The sequence below is a fragment of the Python bivittatus genome, unplaced genomic scaffold, assembly GCF_059951505.1.
Source record: "Python bivittatus isolate LINGU-HERP-01145 unplaced genomic scaffold, Pbiv_v1 ctg000160_np1212, whole genome shotgun sequence".
Taxonomy (NCBI): domain Eukaryota; kingdom Metazoa; phylum Chordata; class Lepidosauria; order Squamata; family Pythonidae; genus Python; species Python bivittatus.
In genome coordinates, this window is record NW_028277076.1 from 8930586 (window position 1) to 8957012 (window position 26427).

Genomic DNA, 26427 nt, shown 5'->3' on the forward strand with positions numbered 1-26427 from the left:
CTCAAATTGTGCAATGGATGCTAAGTGTTAACAGTTGCAAAATGCACTGAATTGTTTTATAACAGTGTTGTCCAAACTTGGCTTAAGATGAGTGGACTTCAACTCCCAGAATTCCCCAGCCAGCATGGCTGGCTGGGGAATTCTGGGAGTTGAAGTCCACTCATCTTAAAGTGGCCAAGTTTGGACAACACTGTTTTATAATATGAGAAAAAATTCAATCTTTGTGCAATACTTAATTCTAAGATCTCCACTGTATTGTTATTTACGAGTCTTGGTTATTCAGCGCTCAAAGTGTTGCATTGACAGGTGGTCAGAAATCTCTTTTCAGACCCATCGGAGGCCATTGCCAACTTTATTTTCTATGAGCTTGGAAGTTTTTTATTTTTTCTTATTTTTTTTTCTTATTTCATGCCAGACTTCTTGATTTGATGCCACGGTGTCTGGGGTGTCTGGTTTTCATTATATTTAAATGGAAGTGTTCTGAGCTTACCATCTGCTGCGTAAAGATTTTCATCTCAATTAAAAAAAAAATAAAATAAGATAATGGCGCTTTTGAGCAAGCTTCATTGCTGTGGTTTTAGGAACCCTTTTTTCTAGCAGCAACTTGGAAGTTTCTTGTATTTGCCTTCATTCCAGAGGGATGGCTTTTTTTCCTTCCCAGTTTAACAAACCCGTTTGGAACTCTTTGTGGTCTCCCATCCAGAAATTAACTTGCCCAACCCTTCTTAGCTTCCCAATCCACGTAGGGTATAGGCAGGTGTATAAAGCTGAGACTATTTTTTTTTCAATCCCCGGGGGGGGGAATATTTTAAAGTGAAAGTGTTCTAAGCAAACATCATCATCATCATCATCATTATTATTATTATTTTAATTTTAATTTTCGAGAATCCCTGAATTTCCTGCAGGTGGTTCTCCGTCCTTCCGTTGTGTTTTCTCTCTCTCTCTTTTTTTTTTTCCTGGCCATATTTCTGACTATTCAGGCAAAATAAGAAAAAGGAAGGGTTAGAAAGACCTGGCTGCCTTCAGTCGAGGGGGGCTTCGGGGGCAGCGTGGGCTGAAGCCAGCCGCAAAGAGGCATTTTTATAAATAGCGATGCACGATCACCCCCTCGTTGCACGGATTTGCGGATGAACCTCCCCTGCTTTTTCATTGGGGGTGCCTGGGGGGGCGGTCTTTGAATTGGGTCGACCCAAAAGACCCAGCGCAAGGGAGGGAGCCTGGTTTGGAACCCGGACTGGAATTTTGCCCAAGTGAGATCCGGAGGAAATGTTTTGGGAAAAAGTTCCTCTTTTGGCAACCGGTGGTCCTCTTTAGGGGGATGTGTCGGAAGCCTTGAGGGCGAGTAGTGGGCGGAAGCACAAAATGGCAGCCGGGGAGCATTGCCTGTGCCCGGGAAAGTGGGCGTGGCCAATCTCGAATTACCTGTTGGCCGAAAGGTAAACTCAGGGAACTGGAGCCAGCCTGGGGTTCGGGTGGTGCAGGGGAGACAGGGGTTCAAGTCCTCCCTCGGTCACGGAAGCCCCCCCAAGGAGCTTGGGGACAGCTCTTCTCTGTTAGCCCAGCCTACCTCACAGGGTTGTTGTGCGCCGAGAACTTGTGGTTGTGAATGAAAGGCGGGAGAGAAAATACCACTTTTTCATTTTAAGTATTTCTATTTGCAGAGAGGCAGGTGAGGCAGGGAGCCTGTCTGGGGACTGGGTTTGCCCCTCCGTTGGCACGTTAAGGCCTGCCACCCAATTCAGAGCTTCTGCAGGACCAAAAGTGTTAAATACCTGGGGCAGTATCGTATGAACTCAGTTTAATTACATGGCGATGAAATCATATTGAATTTCAGTTTTTGCATTAGCCCCCCCCCCATTTGGAGAACAGTTCAAAAGCTGCTCCAGCCCTGAGCCCCCAAGAAGTTGGCACCTCTCTGCGTGAGGCTGGGCGTTTCCAAATCTATTTCCATCACGGGCACCAAGTTGCCTGTCCTGCTGTAAACGTTGCCGAACTGCAACTCCCAGCATCCCTTGCTGGTGTCCCTGCTGATTGGCGTTGCTGGGAAACGTAGTTCCTTAACATCTAAACAGCCGCAGTTGACCACACTCTCTTTGGCTGTGTTAACACAGCTTCTGTAAGTACAGGTCATCCTCATTTAGTGACCACAATTGGGACCGGCAGCTCGCTCATTAAGTGAAGCGGTCACTAAGTGAAACCGCAACTATACTTTTGATTTTACTTCAGCTTCCCTTTGCCTTTTATACCTGTGAAGGTCATCAATGCAAGGATTGGTCGCAGTTACTTTTTCATCACCGTCATAACTGCGAGCGGTCGCTAAATGAGGCAGTCACTAAATGAGGACTACCTGTACCTAAATCACTGATGAGCAAATTAATCTGTTGCCTAAGTTCACACAACATCCTAAAGCGTAAATTAAAGCCCCCCCCCCCCCGGTCTGGGTTCCTCTAAAACTGAACCACTAGCCACCCAATCTTGTTTTTGTCTAGTGTGCTGAATTCCCACTTTAAAGAGAGAGATAGAAGGATGCTTAAATATGCAAGGAAGTGCACTGAAATGCAAATTTCATACAGAATACAGAAATGCACATTTCTGTGCATTGCAAATGTAGTGACTGGCTTGCGACGGTCGCTTAGTTTTCCGGAGAAACGAGACAGGCACTGAAGTGCATAATCTCTAAAATTAGCAATATACCCATTTGCAATTTTTAACCAAGGGAACGTGTGCATTAGGTTTGCACTCACTGAATGGGACCGAAGCAGGGGGGACCCTCCATCACCATAGCTTGACACGGTACCTGAAATTATTCCCCCCCCTTTATTCGCCCCCCCCAAAATAGGGGCAAGAATCTGCTCCCTGTAAATTCCTGCCATTTTGAATGGGGGAATGGATGAAAACTGATGTCTAAGCCCCAGAAGTGTGCAGAAGAATATGCGCTTGAGTAAGGAGGTGGAATCAGGGCCTCCGTATAACGCCTCCTGGACTCACTCAGTGATTTGTTTGGCTACTTCAGTCCTATCCCCCCCTCCAGTTGTTTGTTTCATAGTGCAGGATAAAGGAAGGATCACCTGGTGTCCTACTTTCCATCTCGCTTCTGCCGCTGTTATGTGCAACAGAGGGCTAACGCTGGAATAACCAAAGGTGGTGGGACTGTCCATGCTAATTCCCCCCATATTGTTTTCGGCGGTCTGGAAAGCGCCTTTCGATAAAGATCCCTTAAGTGCTTGCCTGTGGTTCGTCTGTTAAACATCCATTAACTACTTTGGATGTTTCCAGATGTTTAATAAATAAACAGCAAGCATGTTTTCACTAGCTGAGCCGCGTGAGGCGTGCGCTCGCTCGCTCCGATCGGGATCTGAAGGTTGACTGGATTGCACAGGATGCAAATTGAACTGGAAATGCCTTTCTCCGGCATATTTTCCCAAGCCCGTCACGCAGTCCCTGGAAAAATCTCACGTCCTTTAAGAAGGGGGTGGCTGGCAGAGCGAGGGGGCCCGCTTGGTACCCCAAACACCTTGGCGTCCTTCGGGTCTAAATGCTGCACGCTGGGAAATTAAAGTTGCCCCATTCAATGCTTGCACCGTAGGCTCACCCGCCCGTGAGTCGCCACACTGGTGCAACTGAGCGACTTAGTTTCTGTGGGTCGCAGAGGTGTGGTAAGGCGGGAGGAGGTGGTAGAGACCCCTCCCATTTTTGGTAACCAGAAACTAGCTGCGATTGTTCCATGCTGGTTTGCTGGGTGCCGTTCCCTGCTCACAGGTGCACGCGGGTTCGAATCCTCCTCCCAGCGTCCCCCTGAATCTGAAATCAGTCCTGTGCTACTCTAGTCAATCTCACAACTTGTTTTTATCCTCATGCCTAACCTTGATGACTTCACAACCCCTTGTACATACCTAACCGCATGAATTGCACCATCCCTTGTACACGCCTGTGTCAGTTTCACAACCCCTTGTATAACCGTGTCAATTTCACAGTCCCTTGTTTCAAATCACCAGATATTAAACCATTCCCTATTTCTGAAAAGTCTTTACGTTCTAAAAATAAAAGCAACACGGTACCATACAGTCTAGACCAGGGTTTCTCAACCTTAGCAGCTGGAAGATGGGTAGACTTCAACTCCCAGAATTCCCCCGCCAGCTAAGGTGGAGAGATCCTGGTCTAGACCGAATGAAGTTTAAGAACTGAATTAATTCTGGATTGATAGCACATGGATGGTCTCTAGAATTATTTTTTTCCCTTTTCTTTTTTAACCAATTTTCCTCCCTTTTCCTTTCTTTTCTGTCTTTTTCGTTTATTTGGATCACCCCCAACGTAGGTTGATCCTTTCTCACGGTCTGGCCATGACTATTTTTTTTACTCTCTCGCTGACCCTGCTTTCCAAAATGCAATGTAAAGAACAGGCTGTTTCCTGCTGTTCGTGACGGAGGAACCCGGTTCTCTCCCTCCCTCTGCAGTTCACGGAGGAGAAGCTGGGCCAGGCGGAGAAGACCGAGCTGGACGCCCACTTCGAAAGTCTCCTGACCCGGGCGGACAACACCAAGAACTGGACCGAGAAGATCTTACGGCAGACGGAGATCCTTCTCCAACCGAACCCCAGTAAGCGTTTGTTAGCACCGGGAGCAACCCGTCCACTTGTTTCCTTTAGCTGTAACTGGGATCTTTGCCCACTTCAGTTGCCCACGAATCGTGCTCTTCAAACCAGCATCTTGCTGCGACGATCCGTCACTGATCAACGGATACGATCAACCATCTTTCTTGTGTTTGGCCCCTTCCGCAGCTCCCAAAATGATGCACGGACACCCATTTTAGAAAATGTTCGGTGGGGCGCTCTTCTGAAGTGTGTGGGGGTGCGGTTCCCAGAATCCCCTGGCCTGAGTCACTTTGGGGGTTCTGGGAGTTGCAGTCCAAGCCTAGCTGGACAGTTGCCCAAGCTGACGGAGCGGGTGATAAACGATTGAAACAGGATAGCTGTATCCGTTCGTGCAAGTGGAAAAGCTTCCCGCGGGGTGAGTCCCCACATTGCACCAAACCCTAATCTGGTTTTGGCTTAGAGCAGTGTTGTCCAAACCTGGCCACTTTAAGATGAGTGGACTTCAACTCCCAGAATTCCCCAGCCAGCATGGCTGGCTGGGGAATTCTGGGAGTTGAAGTCCACTCATCTTAAAGTGGCCAACTGGCTTAGATGGTTGTGTGGACCCACCCCAATGCTGGTTTTTTGCGTTCCCGCAGGGGGGACCCCCAATTTTGAATGTTTTACCGCAGGCCAGCTCAGACAGAAAATAAAGAATCTACTCCAGTATCCTTTTTGACAACAGCACTCCCATTTTTAATGTTAAAAAGGGATAAAAGTAAGGGCGTGTTGGAAATTGATCTTCCATCCTTTGCCCGCACTTGAGTGGGAAGAATGTTGCTTGGCAAGAGATTATATCTTGTGCAAAACATGCGGGAGGAAAGACAAATTACCCCAGCCGACCTCACGCCTCCAAAAGCCCTACGTGGATGATATCACCTAGTTGGGTCACAGAACCTCAGCCCTCGAGCAAGCCACGTGGCGGTCTCCGTGACAGTGATTTTTTTCACCTGGGGGAGGGAAGAAGCAAGCGAAGTGCGAAAGAAAGTGGAAAAAGCCTTGCAATATCAAAGGGGACCATTTTCTTTTTTCTAATTGAAATCGAAACGCGAACCAAGTCTGCAATCATCGTGTCTTAAAATTGGCATTCGGCATCCCCGTGGTGGTGTTGATCTTGAAACGGGGGTCATATTTTATTATATTGTGAATTTTACAAGGGTTTCCGGCAGGTTTTCTGGCCTGTTTGAAAATCAAGACCGGAAAGAAGTATTTCTGAACGTGTTAAAATTTCACTCGCGGATAAAAATCCTAAAATTGCAGCCGCGACGGCCCAATTTTGGACTGTCGCTATAGAAACGAGGTCTTTAGTGACACATCAGTAAGCTAGAGTTTTCAATGTTTGGCGTAATACAGTATTTATCCATTATTTTATTCGCTAAACTGTTGGGTCTACTGCCAAAGTTTAGATTGTGTTCGTACTTTGCAGTTCAGGTCTTTGGCTATAGATAAAACTTAATATTGTTATTCTGCGTTCTCTTGTCTGTCTCTCGCTGCTTTGCTTCTTAATATGTCCTGGCAGCTGTATTTATGCAAAAGGAAAGTTGAGTTTTTCCCCAAATTATTTGCATTTTAAAATGGGAGCGTGGCCATCCAACCCTGAAAATTTGAAATTGGAAGCAGGTCATTTATTTTCTGTCCAGTGTTCCTTTTGAGTGGTGGTCGTCTTGTTTTCAGTAGAGACCATACAGTCGTTTTTTTAAAAAAAATCGTTAAAAAAAGTCGTCTTTTTTTCTGTTGCTCACGGGCAAGGATTTTTTTCAGCAGACTCTGATTTTATATATTTGATTTGAGGCAAGGCAAAGAGAAGGGAGAAGGAAGCTGTTTTTTTTCTGCAGAAATCCTAGGAAAAAGGTTTTTTCTCCATTTTTTTCTCCTGTCTGGCAACTTTCAGTGACTTCCTGCAAACAGCTTGCTATTTAGCTGTCATAACCCATCACAGTTGCTAACTGGTTAGTCTGGTGCCTTTTAATAAAATATTTCAGCCGGAATTCTGGTGCCTTTTAATAAAATATTTCAGCCGGAATTCTGGTGCCTTTTAATAAAATATTTTAGCCGGAATTCGTGCTCCACGACTCCTCCTGATTTTTAATCGCCCAAGATGCAAAGCCGTCAGATTTCCGCCTGCGTTTTTTTCTTCTCTAGCATTATTTTTTGCTAGCCTGAAGTGCGAAATCAGCCATTGCCGCTTGCAAACTACGGATGGTGGCTTAGCAGGTTGAATGGGTCCCTTTGGGTGGCCAGATTAGTCGGCTAACCGTGTCAAGAGCAAGCTGGCTTAGTGTCCAGTGCAACCCGGGTTGCAGAAGCTCTCGGCTTAAGTTGGCGATACGAGACTTACCGAGCGAAAGCATTTTTGAAGGTTTTTGAGCAGGGCTGCGTTTAGGAATCGTTGGCAGCGATGGACAACCACGTGGTTGCTTCCACGAATCCAGTGTCAGGGGGTGGTGAGGCTGGAACCAGCCCCGGGGCTCCCCAAAAGGCCTGGGACCCCCAATTCCCAGAATTCCTAGCCGGCACAGCCCTCGAGGGTTCTGGGAGCCCCCATCTTGGCCTAGCCTTGCTTGGAATTCTGGGAGTTGGAGTTCCAGCATGCCTGGAAGACCCCAGGGGAGGGTCGCGCTGGTCTGATGTGAAAGGCAGTCAGGCAGCTCCGTGTGTGTGTGTGTGTGTGTGTGTGTGTGTGTGTGTGAAAAATATAATAAATAATAATTTATTTTGTATTTTATTTTATTTTTATTTATTTATTTTTATTGGTCTGATGTGAAATGCAATAAGGCAGTTCCGTGTGTGTGTGTGTGTGTGTGGTAAAAATATAATAAATTTTTTTTTTATTATTTTATTTATTTATTTTTTTATTGGTCCGATGTGAAAGGCAATAAGGCAGCTCCGTGTGTGTGTGTGATAAAAATATAACAGTAATTTGTTTTTTATTTTATTCTATTTTTATTTATTTTATTTTACTTATTTTTATTGGTCTGATGCAAACTGCAGTAAGGCAGTTCCATAGATATGTTTGTGCATGTGTGTGTGTGTGATAAAAATACAATGAATGCTTTATTTTTTATTTTATTTACTTTTTATTGGTCTGACGTGAAATGCCATAAGGCAGGTGCCTATGCATATATATCTACGTATGATAAAGGTATAATATCAAATAATTGTTTTTATCGGGGCGTTTCCCTGTGGGCTGCTTGTGTTTTAAAAAAAAGGGCGAGAAAGTGGCGTTTGAGCTTCCCGAGCAGCCGCAGCCGCAGCGTCGAAGGGGCCGGCTCTGCACTGCCCGGCCGGTCTCGGGCGGCTCTCGTTCCGCAGGCGGGACCCTCTTTCCTCCCGTCCAGGCCGGTCCGGTTTGTAACCCGGCCGCGGCTCCGTCTTGTCGCAGGTGCCCGAGTCGAGGAGTTCCTGTACGAGAAGCTTGACCGGAAGGTGCCCTCTCGGGTGACCAACGGGGAGCTTTTGGCTCAGTACATGATCGAAGCCGCCGGCGACTTCGGCCCGGGTTCTCCTTACGGTGAGTGGTGGCCGGCGGGGGCTTTGTTTGCCCGCCCCCGACCGGCGTTTTGGCAGACGCCGAGCGTGGGGTGATCTGCGCCTCCTCTGCCGCTCGTGGGGCCCTTTCCCACGTGTTCAGCCGTCGGTCAGGGGCGCCCCCGTTTGCGTTCCTTCCCCGTGCAGGGGCTGGGCTGGATGACCTCAAGGGACCCTTTGGCTCTCTGTGGACCTTTGATTCCCTGCCAAGTCAGGGAGCGAGACCTGCCGGTGGCATCTGGTTGAGCGTCAGGAAGGAAAGAAAGATAGTTCAGTCTATCAACCAGAGGAGTTCAGTGAGCAAGGAGACTGGACGGGTCCACGTTGGGGCTGCTTTTACGCAAGAGCCGGAGATTCGATTCCGGGGCCTCCGGGGCCTCTTTCGAATTCAATGATCCGGTCCTTTGGAAGGGAAGAATGGCATTGCTTGGGGGCCAGAAGAGAGGCTCGGCCGCTCCCTGTAGCTTAGGGACTTCCCAAGGTGAAATCCGGCCCAGCTGGGATGGGAGACCATGAGGAGATGCCAGCTCTGCGTTCTCTCGGCAGGCAAAACTCTCATCAAAGTTGGCGAAACCGAACGGCGTTTGGGAGGAGCCGAACGGGACTTCATTCACGCGGCCTCCGTCAACTTCCTGAGCCCTCTGCGCAACTTCCTGGAAGGAGACTGGAGAACCATTTCGGTGCGTCAGCGGGCGCGGGAAGGGCGGGTGAAGGGGGCCCTTATGGATGGAAGTGACTGCTCCACTTCCCTGCCAAAGCGAGGGTGGCTTTGCTAGATTTTGCTTCCAGTACCAATTCTCGTAGGTATTGTTGCGGGGCTGTGCGATGTTTTTGAAGCAGAGAGTTGCCTTTGCATTTAATTGGCAAATGCATTTAATTTGCATTTAATTACTTGGAAACGAGGTGTTGCCCTGATTCTGCCTCTGCATTTGCTTACCCCTGGCTTACTACTTGCTTGCTCCAGACTCACATATCCCCACACTCCGTAAGTAGACAGGACCAAGACATTGCCTGGACCCCGTGAAACGGAAGACACGTGTCGTTTTCTTAAGATCGAATTCAGTATCCCCACCGGGGCCTTGCAAAACATTTCAGACCGTCCCAACCAGACCCAAAACGCTTCCCGGGGGGCCAAATCAGAGCTCGAACCTTTTGTGCTGACCCCCTTTCGAATTCAGGACATTTTGTGTGCAGATCGCTTAGAGGTTGCAACGGGGTGGCGAGGTTTGCAGAGCCTCACCGAGCTTCCCAGAAGAAAGTTTGGTCTCCTGTTATTTTGCATTATTTTGTCCTCCTTGTTATGTTAGGAAGTGTCTGGCTCGTAGGTTGCTTGCAGAATCGTTGCATAATAGCGACGTCTTCTTTCCTGATATTATTTTGGGGGTGGGGGTGATTCAGAGGACGCCATCTGCTCCTTTGAATCTTTGCATATGTTCCTGCTGGTTTCCCCAACATTTTTCTTAGTGTGTAAAATCTGTTAAGGAGCGCAGGATGTGAATAACAACGAAATATTTTTTTGGAGGAGGGGAAGAAAAATAAACCAGGGTAGAGCTGGAAGTGTTGGGTATATCGTCACACGTGGATGAGACTTTTAGCTGGCACTGTTTACTTTTTCCCGCCTTCGTAATGCAAGCAACTCTTTGGGAATTAAAAAAAAAAAGTCAGGGCGTGTAGCATTTGGGGACGAATTGGGCTCTGAATGCAAGTATAGCGTTGATCTGCAACTCTTTAAAGCAGCCGCGTCTTTTCTTGCAAGGCTGTAGCTGCCACGTAATCCTGGGGAAAGATGCAGCTGCTTTAAAGAGTCACAGACTGGTGCTTTATTCATACTCCAGCTTCAAAGCACCTTTTTGGAATCAAATTGAAGCTCGTTTGTGCTTCATAAAGCTACCTCCTTTTCGTATAAAATTTTTGGGGAGATAAATACCATCGCTCAACGAAGAATCTCATGCTCCCCAGAGTTAAGCTTATTGCATTTATTTATAGGACCAAACCTCAAGCTTAAAAATAAGGAACTTATTATATTATATTTATTATATTGGCAGCTAAAATAATAATTGCCCAACACTGGAAAACCCTAGATCAGTGTTACTCGACCCTAGCCATAGATAAATAGAATAAATAAATGCATGAAAAAATCTTGTGATCTATAACTTTACTCCCAGTCCCCTCCCTCCCCCCCCCAAAATTAAGTGTACCTCCAGAAGCTCCCCAAATTGGTTACCAAACTCTGATTTTGGAAGCTAGAAAAACTCTGATTTTGGAACTAGAAAAAACAAACCGGAGATTGATTATGTGAACTGAATTTAAGTCCTAATTAACCACCAGTTGAGCTCCGATTTTAGGCTTTGTCCTGATCCCACCCACATCATTGGGCAGGGCGACCCCCCGAGCAATGCCCCCCAAAGCCACGCCCGGCCCCCAGCCTGGAAAACACCCCCCCCAGCGACTCTGGATGCTTTTACGTGCCGTTCCTTTCGCTTTCCGCCGCGCCCCCGTTGCAAACCGCCAAAGCACCCGCCGGGGTCAGCCTGGGCCTTCTCCGTCTTCCAGAAAGAGAGACGGATCCTGCAGAACCGCCGCCTGGACCTGGACGCTTGCAAGGCTCGGCTGAAGAAAGCGAAGGCCGCCGAGGCCAAAGCAGCGGTAAGCTTCTTCCTCTCCCCCCGCCGTCCTTGCCCCCCCCAGCCCCGCGTGTGTCCGTCTGCATGTGGCAAGCGAGACCCCCCTCTCTGGCTGCCCCCTTTCTCGCCCTCTGGATGGGTTTTCTTCCGCATGTCTCTGATGCAGAGAAAGGCTTAATGGGTTTGCGATTTCTTCTCTCCCCCCCCCCCCAAAAATAGAAAACAGAGCAAGGAACTTGCTGCAAGAGTGGCCCCAATTCTCCTCCCTTTTCGTCGGCAAGCCAGGCCCTTTCCTGGGGGCGAATTGATTCAGAAACCCGGGAGAGCAATCTGGGTGGCGAAAGCCCCTGAATGTCTTTAGGAGAATCCGGTCACAAACAGGGCAGGGCTTGGATTCGGGGACAGGGGGAGAGTTGGATGGGAGCGCCCCTCCTGCCGGATCGCAGACGTTCGAGGGTGCTGCGTTTTCCAGATCAACGTGCAGAGGTGGTCTCGAACTCCCTTCGCGCAGGAGAAATGTCACTTAAACCAGATCCCTTCCTCTAGAACCAGCTTGTTCTCCTGCTTTTCCACCAGGAGCTCGAGGAAGCATAATTAATGCTCTCTCCCCCCACCACAACAACCCAGTGAGGTAGGCTGGTCTAGTGATAGACCCGAACCCGGATCTCTCCGGTGCCTCTCCAACACTTTACGCCAGGGTTTTTCGAACTTGTCCACCTTAAGATGTGTGGACTCCCACTCCCAGAATTCCTCTTGGCTGGGGAACTCTGGGAGTTGAAGTCCACACAGCTTAAAGTCGCCACGGTTGAGAAACACTGGTTTAGGGTCATAAAATCAAAGCATGGGAAGGTCCCTAATAAGTCGTCGAGCCCGGCCCTCTGCACCCTGCAGGATTCACCATCTCGTATCACAGTTTGCAGGTTTGCACCCGATCTCCAGTTCTTGCCCAGTTTGAACCCGATCCCTTGGTTCGGCCGTCCTTCCCAGGCACTAACCATCCCTAACCTGACCCTTAAACCTCCCAGGATCTTAGCCAGCATCCGGTTAGGAGTAACCCCAGACTGTCCGGACGGATGGAAGGCGGCTTACCGAGCCTTGTTCAACGCAGGGAATTTCGCTCCGCTTGGATCCTCCCCCCTTGTTTGGTTTCTCCCCCGTTTTGAATTTCTGAATCTTTGGTCCTTCCTATTTCCTGCTGTTTTCTCCACTAACCTCTTTTTGTTTTGTCCTTTCTTTTTTCTTTTTCCTTTTTTTCTTTTTTGTCTGTAACTTTGCTCAGTGTGAGGGAAATGTGAGTATTACTTGTGCTGTGTATGTTAGTGCTGTGAAATTTATTATTATTATTATTATTATTATTATTATTATTATTATTATTATTTCTGGGTATCCTCTTCCTTGGAGACGCCCCCCTGTGTCCATGGAGAGAATGTGGGGATGGGGGGGGGTCTTTCCTGCAGTAGGGACAAACAAAGAGGGAGCTGGTTTTCAAAGCCTCAGGAGCCAGAATTGGGGTGGGGGGGAAACAGGGCTGTCTATAGACCATGCCAGTTCATACACCGCCCCCCCAACGCGGTGAAGTTTGGCTTCTGTTCTTTCTTTTTCCAAGTTAAGTTTCTAGTCCTTAAGACACGTTTGAAAAGGAGGAGACGGCCTCTCCTGAATCTCTGGATGTCTTTTCTGGGCTGGGACTTGGAGTTGCCTCCCCCAAAGAGCACTTGTCGTCGTTGGGTTTCCTTCGAAGGAACCAGGCTACGCACAGCCCTGTTGGGGGGGAAAGGGGTGTGCGAAAGGCGTGCGTGGGGAGCCAGGCATAGATGGAAATGGGGGTCTTTAGCAAGAAACGGTGGCCACGGACATCTAGCTGAATGCCCACACCCTCGCTTTCTCCTTAACCTTCCGTTGCAGAGATGAGGGGCGCTTTCCTCCCTCCACCCACCCCCCTTAGCCCCGTCTCTCGGCCACTGCCCACTAGCGATAACTCCTCGCCGGCCACCCTCCTCCCCAAGATAACAACTGAGAGATCTTCGCCAGCAGGACCGGGGCGCAGACCGCCTGCTCCGAACGAGAGTCTTCCCCTTTTCCCCGCCTGTCCGAGATTTGGACCACTTTGGAGCAGGGCAGACAGTCCTCTGGCTTTGCGCACTCCCAGTGCTCCGGTGGGAGGGATGTGGGAAGCGTAGATCGGCAATCTCTGGAAGCCGCTGACTCCCGGATTAGCTGGCAGGACCTCCCATCTTCCGAGGCAGGGGCTTGGAATTGGAGGGAGGCTGGTGCCGGGCAGGGAAGGGAAGGGACCCTGTGCTTCTCAGGAGCCAGCCGGTGGGCTTTCAGGGGACCCCCTGGGGGGTAGGGAAGCGGCAGTCATTGCATGGCCCTAAGACCTGCTGTTGGTTTGAGATACGCTGCCTCTGAACACGGAGGTTTCATTTTTCAGCCACCCTGTCTAATGCAATAAATTAGCTCCTCGTTTTTATCCGTTCCCCCTAAAAAAGGCATCCTGTAGCCAGGATCATCCCGGAAAACTTGCTGGGAATTTCAGGCCCCATCAGCTAGCTCCGTCTAGCAAGGGGTCTGCTCCCCTCTGGCACCTTTACGCGCCCCTCACGGCGTATTTTCAAGTGTTTTTCTTGATTCCTTTTGCGGTTCCACCCTGACCTCCTGATCCAGCCCTTCCCTGCCGAACGTGACGTCCGCGTCCTCCTCGTAGGCTGGCCGGGGTGGATCTTGAAAGCATGACCCTGCATGGCTGCTGCGGAGTTTGTCATTGTCTTTTTTTTTTCCTCCTTCTTCTTCCTTTTTTTAAGTTTCTAGTCCTCATGTTCTCGGAATGCTGTATGTCTGTGCGAGCGAGCGAGGCTGAGAGCGAGAAAAGGAAAAGGCGCCGGCTGGGCAGTGTCTTTTTATGTGGCGTGGCTGTTCTCTCCCCGCTCTGGCCCACCCAACGCGTAATTCCGTTTTCCTTCCTCCAAAGAGAGTCGGGCGACATCCGAGATGATGATGATGATGATGATGACGACAGCGACAACGATGCTGTGTTTCTCAACCTCGGCAACTTTAAGATGGGGGGACTTCAACTCCCAGAATTCCCCAGCCAGGCAGCCAGCTAGGGAATTCTGGGAGTTCAAGTCCCCCCATCTTAAAGTTGCCGAGGTTGAGAAACACTTCTCTAAGCAAACCGCGTTCTCTCCCCCCCCCTTTATATTTTTGACTCCCTTTGCTTTACCCTGGTTCAACCTCTCCTCCTCCAACGTGACACCCTCCATGTTTGGGACTTCTGCTCCCAAAGGCCACGCTGGCTGGGAATTATAGGAGCTGGAGTCCCCACACCACTGGAGGCTGCCGGGGAGGGTCTGTGCCAGGCCCTCCGTCCCTTCTTTCTCCCCCCTTGGCCTTCGATGCCAAAGGTGTCCAAGCCAACCAGCGCCTGGGGTGGGATGGTCCATTCCAGCCACCCAACCAGGGCTTTTCTTCAGGGGGGCAAATGCCCAGAGCCCCATGCACACGATCGGGTGGGCACAGGCAGGCGTTTCGCCCAGGGGTTGGAGCTGTGCCCAGAACAAGGGCCCTCAGCTCCCATGGCCAGTGGTGAAGGGTGCTGGGCAGTGTAGTCCTGAAGGCCCATCTGGACAGCCCCACGTCGCCTGCTCCTGGCTCTGGCAGGCTGTCTGCTTCCCATTTCTGTTGGAAGAAAAAGCCGCGAGGGTGGGCGGGAGAGCTAGGGGGGACCGTGGGTTTTAGGGAGACCCTCTTTGACCGTCCCATTCAGGCCTGGGGGACCCAGAGGGTGCCCCTTCTTCGCCAGCTCCCACCTGCCCCCTTTTCCCTCTGCATGATCTATGTGTGCACTTCTATTCCCCCTCCGTAGGCTGTGCCCGACTTTCAGGAGACTAGACCGCGTAATTACGTTCTCTCCGCCAGCGCAGCCGCGGTAAGACCAGCCCCCGCTCTCGCCCCCCCGTCTGCCCTCGGACGTCCCTCCTCCCTGCTGCCCTTCCTGCCGTCCTTCCTCCCGCAGCCCGGACCGAGCCCCGGGGCTGTGTCCAGCATTTTAACGTGAGTCGAACGGCCCGCCCAGGGGTTCCTGCTCCACCGATGATCTCCCCGGTGGAGAAGCGAGATGAAGCTGGTGTCGCCAGGAAATGGTGGGGGTTTGCTTGGGGCTGCCCTCCGCCTCTTGACCTCCTCCTCCTGGACAAGGAGCACTGCAAACAGGCTGCCATAGAGTCAGGGTCCTTCTCCCCTTGCCGGAAGGTTTGGAGCCAAACCTGGCCAGACACCAATTAGGATCAAGAAGCAGAATCCGAACTCATGCCTGCTTACTCAGTTCTCAATTAGTAATATTTATGCCTTTCCAACACTGAAGCACCATCTTTTCTGGCCGTGGCACCCTCCGAATGAGCCAACTTCCACTCCCAGAATTCCCCACCCTGCATTTGAACCGCAGAGTGTTCTGGGAGCTGAAGCGGGACTCCAGATGGGCAAACATCCACTTCCAGAATTCCCCAGTCAACAGAGCAAAGCATTGTGGAAGTTAAAGGGGGGGCCTCCAGACAGGCAAACTTCCACTCCCAGAATCCCCTATACCCTGCATTTGGGCACAGCAGAGAATTCTGGGAATTGAAGTCCACAATTCTGGAGGGCACCCAGCCTGCTCTGAGTATTCCTTTTCTATTTTAATTTCCTCTTAACCGGCCTTGAACCCACTTACGGTCCTCCAGACCACAAAATCTCCCCAGGATCCTTGCAAGCCAGGTTAATTTGACCCTGGGACCGAGCCGCCCCCAAACATCTCCCTTGCTCCCGAGCCATATGCAGTGCCAACGCAGAACAGGCAAAATCAGACAGACTTTCGCTCAGAGGTGGACAGTCTCAGCAACTCCCCAATACCCCATAATTTCTCACCGACTCCCTCCTGCATTTCCATTCTTTCCCTTAATGTGGACAGTCCTTTAAGGAAGAAGAAAACAGAATGGCCACCTTCCAGGAACGCTTGAAAACGCTTCGCTTTCACACGTCCCTTCCCACCACAGTCCATTGCCTTCCCAAAGCAGAAAAGTGGAGGGGGGGGAACCAGCATCGTCCACCCATTCCCACGTTCATCAGGTTCATCCGGGCTCGCGGCGGCTGCGCTTCTGGCTCACGTTAAAATGTCGGAAACCCAGCCCCACCCCGTCTCCACTTGCTGCCTTGCCGATAGCACCGCACTGACGCTCCGGTTTGGAAGGAGCCAGGTTCAGTCCAGATTTCGGGGAGATTGGGGGACGAAGCGGCGGGTCCACGGCGTCCCAGCGTTGGTTTTGCAGAGGAATCGCTCCGACTCTTTTCCACCGGCCGCGCTGGCGCTGGCATGCTGGCTGCTCCTCTAAATCAAACATCCCCCTGGCGGGGCCTTTCTTTCCCAGAGTGGCGTTTCTGCTCCAAATTGGCAACTTCGGGAGGAGGCGACGGCTTGCCAATTTTGCCCAAAAAAGGAGCAGGCGAAACAATGAACATGGATGGAACCTGGAGAGAAAAGGAGGGCATCAGATGCAAAATTGTTCATTCCAAAACAGAGAAGAGACCATGGGGCTGTAAAGCGCTTTGACTCGAGGAGTCCTCTTGTTTGCAAAAGCTGGCATTTGGCCCCAACATCCAAGCCGAACCTGTTTGGAAAAGCTTTGCGGATTAGAGGACATCTAAAGAGACCTCTGGGGGATGCAGTTCATGATTTGGGTGGTGGATAGGCTTGGAGTAGGTGGCATGCGGTTCAAAACGCCTGCCCGCACCTCCTTACCAAAATGAGCAGTGTGCCAATTAATACTATTCTAAAGTCCACCCTGCCATTTCTCTGAAGTTTTCTTACATTGCAGAAAAGGCTTTTTAAAACATTAACCTGACTTGCCTGAAACTGTCCAAATTGTTGATCGGAGTGGCTTGAATAGCTTTGATGGCTCTAAGTGGAGAAGGCGCTGCTGGGGCTGTTGGCCCTGACATGGCTTACCATCCCTCTGCAGCCTCCTTTGCTGCTCTTTCTTCCCAATCTTGAAAACCCCAAAGGAAAGATTTCCTTCTTGAGGTCTCCCCATAAGATTGAATGGAAGGATGGGAAGCCAGAGAGGCTGGAGATGCTGGAGAAAGGATTGTCTCTTCCCCATCTCTATCCCTCTGCAGCTTCCCTGGCTGCTCACTTTTCCCAGTACAAAAAATGCTACTGGGAAGAGTTCCTCCTTGAGGTCTCCCTTTGAGAGCAAATGAAAGTGTGGGAAGCCAGGGAGGCTGAAATGGCTGGACAAGGGACTGTCTGTTCCCCATTTCTGTGTCCCTCTGCAGCCTCCTTGGCTGCCCCTACTTCCCCATCTGAATGTTTATTGTATCTCCCCTTGGAATTAAGGGGGGAAGCCAGGGAGGCTGCAGAGGGCTGGAAAGGGGATAGTCTGCTCCCCATCTATCCCTCTGCAGCCTCCCTGGCTGCTCACCCTTCCCAATATGATGATCCTTCTGGAGGTCTCCCCTTGGGTGGGAAGCCAGGGAGGCTGCAGATGCTGGAGAGGGGATTGTCTGCTCTCCACTTCTCTATCCCTCTGCAGCCTCCCTGTTTGCCCATCTTTCCCCATCTTTAAAAAGCCTCCCAAGTTCTCCCTTTGGCATTGAAGGGAATGGTGGGGAGCCAGGGAGGCTGTAGACTAGCTGCAGGCTTGTATGTAAGTGTTATGCCTCCCTCTCCTTCCATCCAAAATCTGCAATTGGAGTGTAGCCCACCATGCGGGAACTGTTTTGCTGTGGGAAAGAAAGCCCTCCCCCCCCACCCCCTTGGAAATGCTGTTCTGCTTTGGCCTGGGTGCGCGGTGCATGGCGCGTTGCATTTTTTCTGGGGCTTCCGAGCCAGATCCCACCAGAATGAGCAGACGGCCTTGCTGGGTCCCGGATGGTCCATCCTGAAGAATGGGCTCTTTACTCCCATCCGCATTATGGATTAATAGCGGCCTGCTTATACGCACATACAAGGGCCAAATGCACCATTCCGAGGAACACGGCATTTTCCTTCTAGATCGCCGTGTTGAGGTTGTCCAGGACACCACAAACCACTTCCTCTTCCAGATTATTTACTTCCAGAAAAAACATCTGGAGTGTCCCCCGAACAGCTGGATCTCACGGCTCTGATGTTCCCTGGAAAGGTGCATTTTGCTCACCCCTTAGGAAATACGGTCTGTTTGGCCATCTCGATTGAGAATTTTAGTCCTGCTACATCTGAGGGCCAGCTGGTTAGGAAAGCCTGCGTTCTATTTCATTTTGTGAAAATCTCCAATCGCAACATGCGCTGTTTACTTAGAGGCGACAAACCATGATCGGATTTTATTTCTTCCCTCTCCTCCTGGGTCTCCTTTACAGGGTGGGTAGCGCCGGGATCAGAACCGCAAAGAGCAAATTCTAATTTTGGTAGGCCAGCTCGCATCGCTAACTCAGGGTTTTCCGTCGTGGCCCTGGGAACTCCTAAAATGCTTTGGAACACAAGTGGGGATATAGATTAGCAATTTGCCCGTGCAGAGATGAGATTGCTGATCATAGTGGTGGTTTATTTGGAGAGAGAAGATTGCCAACCCTTCTGAATGTCCTTGGGCTGAAAGAAGGCTGAATCATTGTGCTGTCCAGATGCAAAACTGCATCAATTCAATTGAAATTGATTCCAGGCCACAAATCACATTGGACACCTTTGAATTGAGCAGGGCTTACTTTGGTGACTCAGTGGATTCTTGCCGTTGTGCGAATCCTACTTTCTAAGTAGATTTGAATGGCCAAATGGATTCTCTCTCTTTTTTTTTAATCACAAATGCAATTTATTTTTGCAAAGCTTGAGTAAGGCCTTTTCTCTTCCAGCTGGATAGATTCTGTTGCACCCCAGACTTAATGATTACAAGCCCCTGCCCCAATCCTTGTGGACCACCATCTCTGTCACTTGCAAATTGTTACCTATTTAGGGCCATGTCTTGGGGTTATATTTCTGGGAAGATCCTCTGATTCTGGCCCCAGCCTCTTTTTCTGATGGCCGTTATGTTATTCTATAAAACAAAAGAGGCTGCCGTTTTTCTTCCTGATTTCCCAGGTGGTTTGGGAATTTCTTTAGAATTTCCCTAGGGGGTGATTTGGAGCTGACCTGAATACTGGAAGTGGTGATTGCTGGGGCAGGTTTTTTTCTTGTGACATTTCTTTTCATCTTTCTTGAACTCTCCCTGTTCTCAGCTGAAAAAGCGAAAGAGCATTTTCCCCAGTGACTTCCTTCAGGATTTAAGGGAAGAATAGGAAGCCAGGGAGGTTGTAGATGGCTGTTGAGAGGATTATCAGTTCCCATCTCTTTATCCCTCTGCAGCCTCTTTGGCTGCCCACCCTTCCCCATCTATAAAAACTCCCTGGAAGGAGCCCTCTCCCAAGATCTCCATTTGGGATTGAATTAAAGGATGGGAAGCCGGGGAGCTGAAATGGCTGAAGAGGAGACTGTCACCAATTTCTGTGTCCCTCTACAGCCTCCTTGGCTCCCTACACTTTTCCATCTGAAAAAGACCCTTAGAAGGGTCTTCCACATTATGTCTCTTCTTCGGATTGAAGGGAAGGGTGGGCAGCTACGGAGGCTGCAGGTGTCTGGAGAGAGGACTGTCTGTTCCCCATCTCTCTATCCCTCTACAGCCTCCCTGGCTGCTCACCCTTCCCAATCTGAAAAATCCATTGAAGGAGTTCCCCCCAGGAACTCCCCTTGGGATTGAATGGAAGGGTGGGCAGCCAGGGAGGCTGCAGACAGTTAAGGGATTGTCTGGTCCCCATCTCTCACTCTGCAGCCTCCCTGGCTGCTCCCACTTTCCCCTTTGAATAAACCTCTCCCCTTGGGATTAAGGCGGGAAGCCAGGGAGGCTGCAAATGGCTGGAGAGAGGATTATCTGTTCTCATCTCTCTATCCCACTGCAGCCTCCTTGGCTGCCCCCACTTCCCCATCTGAAATAGCCCCCTGGGGGGAGTTTCAAACCTATTCCCAAAGAGAAAACACAGAATAGCAGAGGAAGAATCGGGGCACTTGCTGTGTTTGTATATTCCAACCATGTCCTGTAAAGTCCAGTTGGGGAACCTTTATCCCTCCAGATGTGGCAGGACTACAATTCCTCACACACTTGCCCTCATTTCACCTAGGGCAGGACCATATTTCCTAATCCAAACGCCGGGGGCGGGGAGGTGGGTTGAGGAGGGAAATGGAAATCAAATCTCTCCATCCGGGGAAGGGTCGCCGTCTGCTGCTCTGGCTGGGGGACAGGCCGGCTGCATTCCCAAAGGCGCCCCTGATGGAGTCCACCCAAGGCAGCTTCGTTGTGTGGAATGATGGCGGTTTGGTGTCTTCCGATGCTGACCTGCTTTTCCGTTTGTCCTGTGGTTCCCCACAGCTTTGGAGTGACGAGGTGGAAAAAGTAAGTACTGCCAATATTCCGGCATTCCTCTCTCTCTCTTTTTTTCTTAACCCAACAATGTCCATCTTATCTTTTCCTGGAGGGGAAGGAAGTCAACCCTGGGGTTGCATTCACACAACACGGTGCCTCTGGTTGCCGAATGAACCCATTTTCCAGATTTGCATAATACGTCGGTCAGACGGGGGCCTCGGGCAGCCTGAGTTCATGCCCTCAACAGCAAAAACTAAGCAAGGTTAACCCTAACCTGCTTTCCCTGGTTGTGCGAACACAGCTTTTAGATGTTGGCTGGAATAAGGGTGCTGTGTGAACCCAACCAAAGTTTAGTTTTTGGCAAACCAGGGAGAGAGAGAGAGAGAGAGAGACTCTTCTCTCAAATAAACATATGAAAAGGTGAATCAGCCCCGGGTGAGCCTGGTCTGTCACCCAAGCACCCCTCCAACAATTCCTCATCGGAGAGACAGACCCCTTTGGAAATCCTTTCTTGTGGTGGGGAGTTCCATAGCTTGAACCGTGTGTCGTGTTATTTCTCCTCCTCTGTTGCCCCTCGTTGTGCTTAAGTCATTGTAGTTTTAACTTTTTAGCTTAATTTTAACCTTTTGAAGTTCTTAACTTATACATCTTTTCTAGGATTTTATCGTTTTTTATGTGCGACGCCGCCTAGAGCCACTTGTATAGCGAGATGGGTGGCCATGTTTAGATCTGAAAAATAAATTAAATGAATGAATGAATCTCGGTGATTGAGAAAGAAAAGAATTATTCGATTTCTCCACGCTGTAGATCAGTGTTGTCCAAACTTGGCCACTTTAAGATGAGTGGACTTCAACTCCCAGAATTCCCCAGCCAGCATGGGGTTGGCTGGCTGGGGAATTCTGGGAGTTGACGTCCACTCATCTTAAAGTGGCCAAGTTTGGACAACATTGCTGTAGATAGACAGATGCAATTCTGTCTGCCCTAAAGTCAGCTCGGACCGTCCTGAAAACCTTTCACTGGGGAGGCTCTGTTCTCTCCCCACTTCCTCACAAGAGCTGACGACCGAATGCCAAATATTTTAGGCTGCGCTATACAGCCCAGCCCATCATCCTTTAAACCCGGCTGGCTGGGGATTATGGGAAGCCCAGCATGGCCAGAGGGGACCAGGTCAAAAAGTCCTCCTCCTGCCTGTTAATTTCCAGTGAAATCCAGGTGATCTCTCGGTCCTACAATCGAGAGGAACCTTAAATCCAAGGAGTCTTTGAGACGGGAATTCAGTCTGCGGCTCCTGCTGTTGAAGAAAAATCTGATTTCTCATCTTTTCCTCCTTCTCCTGGAAACAGCTGAGATCCCCCAAATCTGCAGGGTGTTGTCTTTTTTCCCCCCAAGCCCCCATTGCGAATGATCTTAACAGGCGAATAAGGGTCTGTCTTTGCAGACTGCTTCTAGGGCCCGTCCTTCAAAAAAGAACCAGAACAGCTGGGAAGGCAAGAAGCGCAGTAAAAATGAGACCAAAGCTCGTTTTTTAAAAAGCCAAAGGAAACAACAGCATCGTCCCTTTCAGAATAAACCAGCCCCAGTGAGAGCGCCACGTAGAAATCCAGGGAGGGCTTCAGCGAAAGAATCCTGCTCTCAATTTTGGGGCTCAGCCCTCCCCTCTGGGAGCTCCCCCGATGCCTTCCAGATGTTGGCTCCCCCCGAGGGACCCTACTGGAGAGAAGCCACACAGCTGCCTTGGGTTACCTGCAAGAGACCGATAATGGGGCATCCTCTCCCAAAGGGTATCTCTCCCCCAAACTGCCGTTCACCCACTTTGCTGTTAACCCGTGTTGCCAAATGCACAGGAGCCTAACGCATCTCCAGAGCATCGTCATTCGCAGTTCGTCGTTCATTTCCGTCCACCTCTGTTCCATGCGCCCCAGCTTGCTCGCAGACAGTGCTGGGGGTAGGCAGTGACCCCACCCCCGCACACCCACCTTTTAGCTTAGAGGCCCTATCACCCCCACTTGGAAAGTAAAAGTTTGGGGTTACTCCGGAACCTGAATCTCCATGGCTTTCTGGGGCTTTGCAGGGGGAACAAGCACGCCGTAGAGCAGAGGGAGATGTCCCAAACACAAAAAGCATAGGCTGCAGAACGGATGTTTAGGTCCAGCCTTTGTGAATAAAGGCGTAAAACAATAATCAGAAGTTTGGGTACGTGAAAGAAAGCAAGTCTTGCATTGTGGGGGGGAGTCAGATCCAAATTTTAGCCCACCTTTTAACATTTGAAGTGTTTGCAGTTTAAACTGTGAAGTCACACTTTGCCAAATCTGAGGTAGGTGGGGTTCTGGAGATCATCCAGCCCAACCCATTAGGTTCAGGGATCCACTCGATCTCAGAGGTGGCTCTCTGGCCCCCATTAGGAAGCCGCCAACAAGGGGATCCCCACCTCCATTCTAGAGTAACTCTTCCACTGTTTCATGGGTTTTATTCTCAAAGTAGAAGGGGTTTTTCCTCCCCAGAGAACAAACAAGCATACGATCATCTCTTCCTCAGGGTGGGAGACACTGACAGAACAAGCCTTTTTCTTGCACTCTCCCCCTTTCAGGGAGAGCCCCATCCAGATCCAGGTAATGCCAAAATACCAAGGTTGGAGCAAAGTTTGAAAAACAAGAGTAACCCACGGTGCTCAGCTGCTGGGTTTTTTTTTAATGTAACAACCACGTACAGATCCACCGTCCGGTCTCTGATCTCAAAACCCTACGTTCTTCCTGTTTAGCATCATGAGCCAACAGGCTGATGCTTAAAAATAATAAAAATAGAGGCTTGGTCCTGATGAATGGCGGCATTCACACCGTCCCCTGTATTTTAAGAGGGAAGATCCATTAGCCATCCAAGGGGAGGAGCATCTCCGTTTGCAATAACCACTTTTAAAATATATAGATTGTTGCTCCAAACTCGTAATGGCTTTGTGCACTGTGTTCCAATCCAGCCAAAGTTCATAGACGGGAAAAAAATCCATTGCAGTAAAAAGTTGATGACATTTGGTTAATAAAATGCAGAAAACAGGCTGAAAGGCATCGCCGGGGTGGGGGCGGAGTTTAACGTATATACAAAAGCACAATTTTTTCCCTCCTTCCACCTTTTTGCTCCTATGTCTTCATTCCGATGATGCTCTGTCCCTTTGTTTGCAGGCTGAACATGAGCTTCGACTGGCCCAGACGGAATTCGACCGGCAGGCAGAAGTGACTCGCCTTCTCTTGGAAGGGATTAGTAGCACGCACGTGAGTTTTTCCAGGGAGGGGGGCTTCATTCAAGGAAGATGAGGAGCACGGAGTAGAGCTGTGTTTGGAATCCTTGGTTTCGTGGCCTCCCCAGTCTAAAAATGCCCCCTTTCCTTTGAATTGAGTAGAAGTCAGGGAGGCTGCAGAATAATGGGGAAAGGACAGTCTGCCCCTCATCTCTCCCTTCTCTGCAGCCTCCCTGGATGCTCCCACATTCCCATCTGAAACAGCCCTTCTGTGGAAGGACCTCCCTCCTGAAGTCTCCCTTTGGCTTGAATGGAAGAATGGGAACCCAGACTGATTGTAGACAAACAGAGAGAGGATTGTCTATTCTCCATCTCTCTGTCCTTTTCCAGCCTCCCTGGCTGCTCATCCTTCCCCAGCTGAAAAAGCCTCCTGGGAAGAGGTCCCTCCTGAGATCTCCTCTTGGGATTGAATGAAAGAGTGGGCAGCCAGGGAGGCTACAGATGGCCGGAGAGAGTATTGTCTGTTCTCCACCATTATCCCTTTGCAGTCTGCCTGGCTGCCCATCCTTCCCCATCAGAAAAAGGCCCTGGGAGGACTGCCCTCTTGTAGTCTTTCCTTTGAATTGAGTGGAAGGAAGGGACGCTGCAAAAGAATGAGAAAGAACAGCCTGTTCCAAATCTCTCTGTCCCGTCTCTGCAGCCTCCCTGGCTGCCCCCACTTTCCCATCATAAACGCCTCTGAAAGGATATCCCTCCCAAGGTCTCCCTTGGGGTTGAATGGAAGAGTGAGAGGCCAGGGAAAGTAAAGAACAACAGAGAGAGGATGGTGCAATGAAAAATAGGGCACTCCTTGGCCAGCGGGTCACTAAAGTGCCCAAACAACGCTCCACCTGTGAATTTTCATGGCAATTCTCTTCTTTTGCATTGGCTTGAATGAGAACTGGTTGAAAAAAAGGCAGCGGGAGAAGTTCTGTTCTAAACCCTCCATTTGTATCAGCGTCACCTTGTGAAAACGTCGAGGCCCCAAGCGCTTCGCTTGGAATCGGCTGTTAATTTCCGGTCTTCAGCAAGACCCAGTGATCTTCCCTGGACAAGGCGCTGGAGTTTCCTTCTGTTTTTTAGGTCAACCACCTCCGATGTCTCCACGAGTTTGCAGAAGCTCAGACCACGTATTTTGCTCAATGCTATCAGTACATGCTGGACCTCCAGAAGCAGCTGAGCAGGTAGCTGGTGAATCCATTTGACGCTTTAATTTTGCCCCTTTCAAGCAAAACGCACTTCTTAAATCTAGTTAAGCGGGGGCAGTTTGTAAACTGTGATCTGAGACTTTCCGTGCATTGTCAGATGGGTGGGGGTGTCGATCAGCAGCCCTGGAGAAAAAAATGGGACCTGTCTGCAGGCTTCCAAAGGATTAGATCCTTAAATTCTCGCCATCAAAATTTCAGTGTTTTGGCCCTGTTCGGGGTGCTTGGGGGGTGATATTCAGGGGCCCATAAATGTGGTGCTAAGGGGCAGATGTAGCCCCCATTGGTGATCCTTGCCCCTGACTGATTCAGCACTCAAAAAATTTGGCCAAACTCACAAGCTTTGGAGGGTACTCAGAACCATTCTTCGTCTTCATATTTAAGGATTAGCTCAGGAAATTGGGGGGGACTGGTTTTTCATTTCTCGTCTTCTGTTCTCTCTCTTCCCGGCTTCCAGCTCCAGAGGAGAAATGTGAGTAAAAAAATCTGAATCCAGTAGTGGAAACCATTTTGGGGTTATAATCTTACGAGCAAGTTTGTATCATAGCCAAAGTTGGGGTCTTCTTTAATGTAAGAGTAGAATTTTAATTAAGATTTGCTAAATTTATCAGATTTCGTAGATCAGGCAGAAATGATTGTCATTTCTTTATCGCACTTTATAATTTGAACTAGGTTGGGTGTGGTTCATTATTGCATAATAGCCCAATTGAAAGCTTGGCTTGTTTTAGTACTGACAAAATTACAGATTGGTAGAACAGTTTTGGATTTTTGAAAATTGATTGTACAATGTTTGTATAGGTAGTCCTCACTTAATGAAGTTACAACAACCTTGGGAAAAGTGCTTTACGACCTGTATTCGCACGTACAACCACCGCAAGCGTCACACCACCCCCTGCAGTCACAATTGCAATTTGCATTTTTTTTTTTTTTTTACGAGAGTCATTAAGTGAATCACCATGGTTGTTAAGCGAATTCTGGCAAAAAAGTCCATTGGGGAAGCTGGATTTGCTTAATGACTATGTGATTTGCTTAACAACTGTTGTAAAAATGGTCGTAAGATCAGGTCCAGTCACATGATGGCTCACTTAATGACTGCCCCCAACAACTAATTTTCCAGTCCCTATTGTGGTCATTAAGCAAGGACTACCTGTAAATCTTTTTCAACTATTTTCTTTTCCTTTTTTCTTTGTACTTGCAAAATTAATACATTGGGGGGGGGGAAATTGGAAGTAATAGCAAGGTGAAATTCCGTCCAGAGTAAAGAACTTGTATTTTTTTTCCTGCTCTCTGTGATTCAGCCTGAATGCTTTTAAATTTTAAAGTCATTTTTTAAAAGTATTTTAATCTGTGAGGTAGGTGGCTCTCTTCTGCTAGATATGTGCACAGCAATCCAGATTTGAAACATTTCCAGCTCAGATCAGGTTGTTCCAAATTGACCAGATGCATTTCAACATTGTTGCATAGATATTTTCCAGCTCGGGTCACTTTTGGGACGGTCAGAACCCTGTTAGGAATGGTTGGGGTAGCTCTTTCGAACTCTGAACCAGACTTTTGTTCGCAAAGCCCTTTGCACATCCCTTCTAGGCACCCGTTGTCAGATGGTTTAATCTGGATTCCTGCGCTGAACAGGGCCTAGACTGTGTGGCAACTTGCAGCTGAGTTTTGTCTCACATGATACTATCACAAACTAGCTGACCGTGTTTAAGTTTGTGTGTTCTGTAAAGCCAGCCAACATAAGTAGCTTATGGTTCAGGGCGTCATGCAAACCTAGAGAGAA

The 26427-nt window shown here is 49.4% G+C and overlaps 1 protein-coding gene across 2 annotated transcripts in view; it reads left to right on the plus strand.

Moving 5' to 3' along the window:
- SH3GLB2 (SH3 domain containing GRB2 like, endophilin B2) overlaps positions 1-26427 on the plus strand; it is a 42378-nt gene that overhangs the window by 12442 nt on the left and 3509 nt on the right. Inside the window, exons 2-9 of one of the 2 annotated variants that reach the window (XM_088147134.1) lie at positions 4455-4596; positions 8013-8141; positions 8705-8838; positions 10712-10804; positions 14648-14710; positions 20184-20207; positions 23351-23440; positions 24529-24629. In XM_088147134.1, coding sequence (XP_088003260.1) covers positions 4455-4596; positions 8013-8141; positions 8705-8838; positions 10712-10804; positions 14648-14710; positions 20184-20207; positions 23351-23440; positions 24529-24629 — 776 coding nt within the window. The remainder of the gene's footprint in view (positions 1-4454; positions 4597-8012; positions 8142-8704; positions 8839-10711; positions 10805-14647; positions 14711-20183; positions 20208-23350; positions 23441-24528; positions 24630-26427) is intronic. The other variant, XM_088147133.1, reaches the window with a different exon arrangement.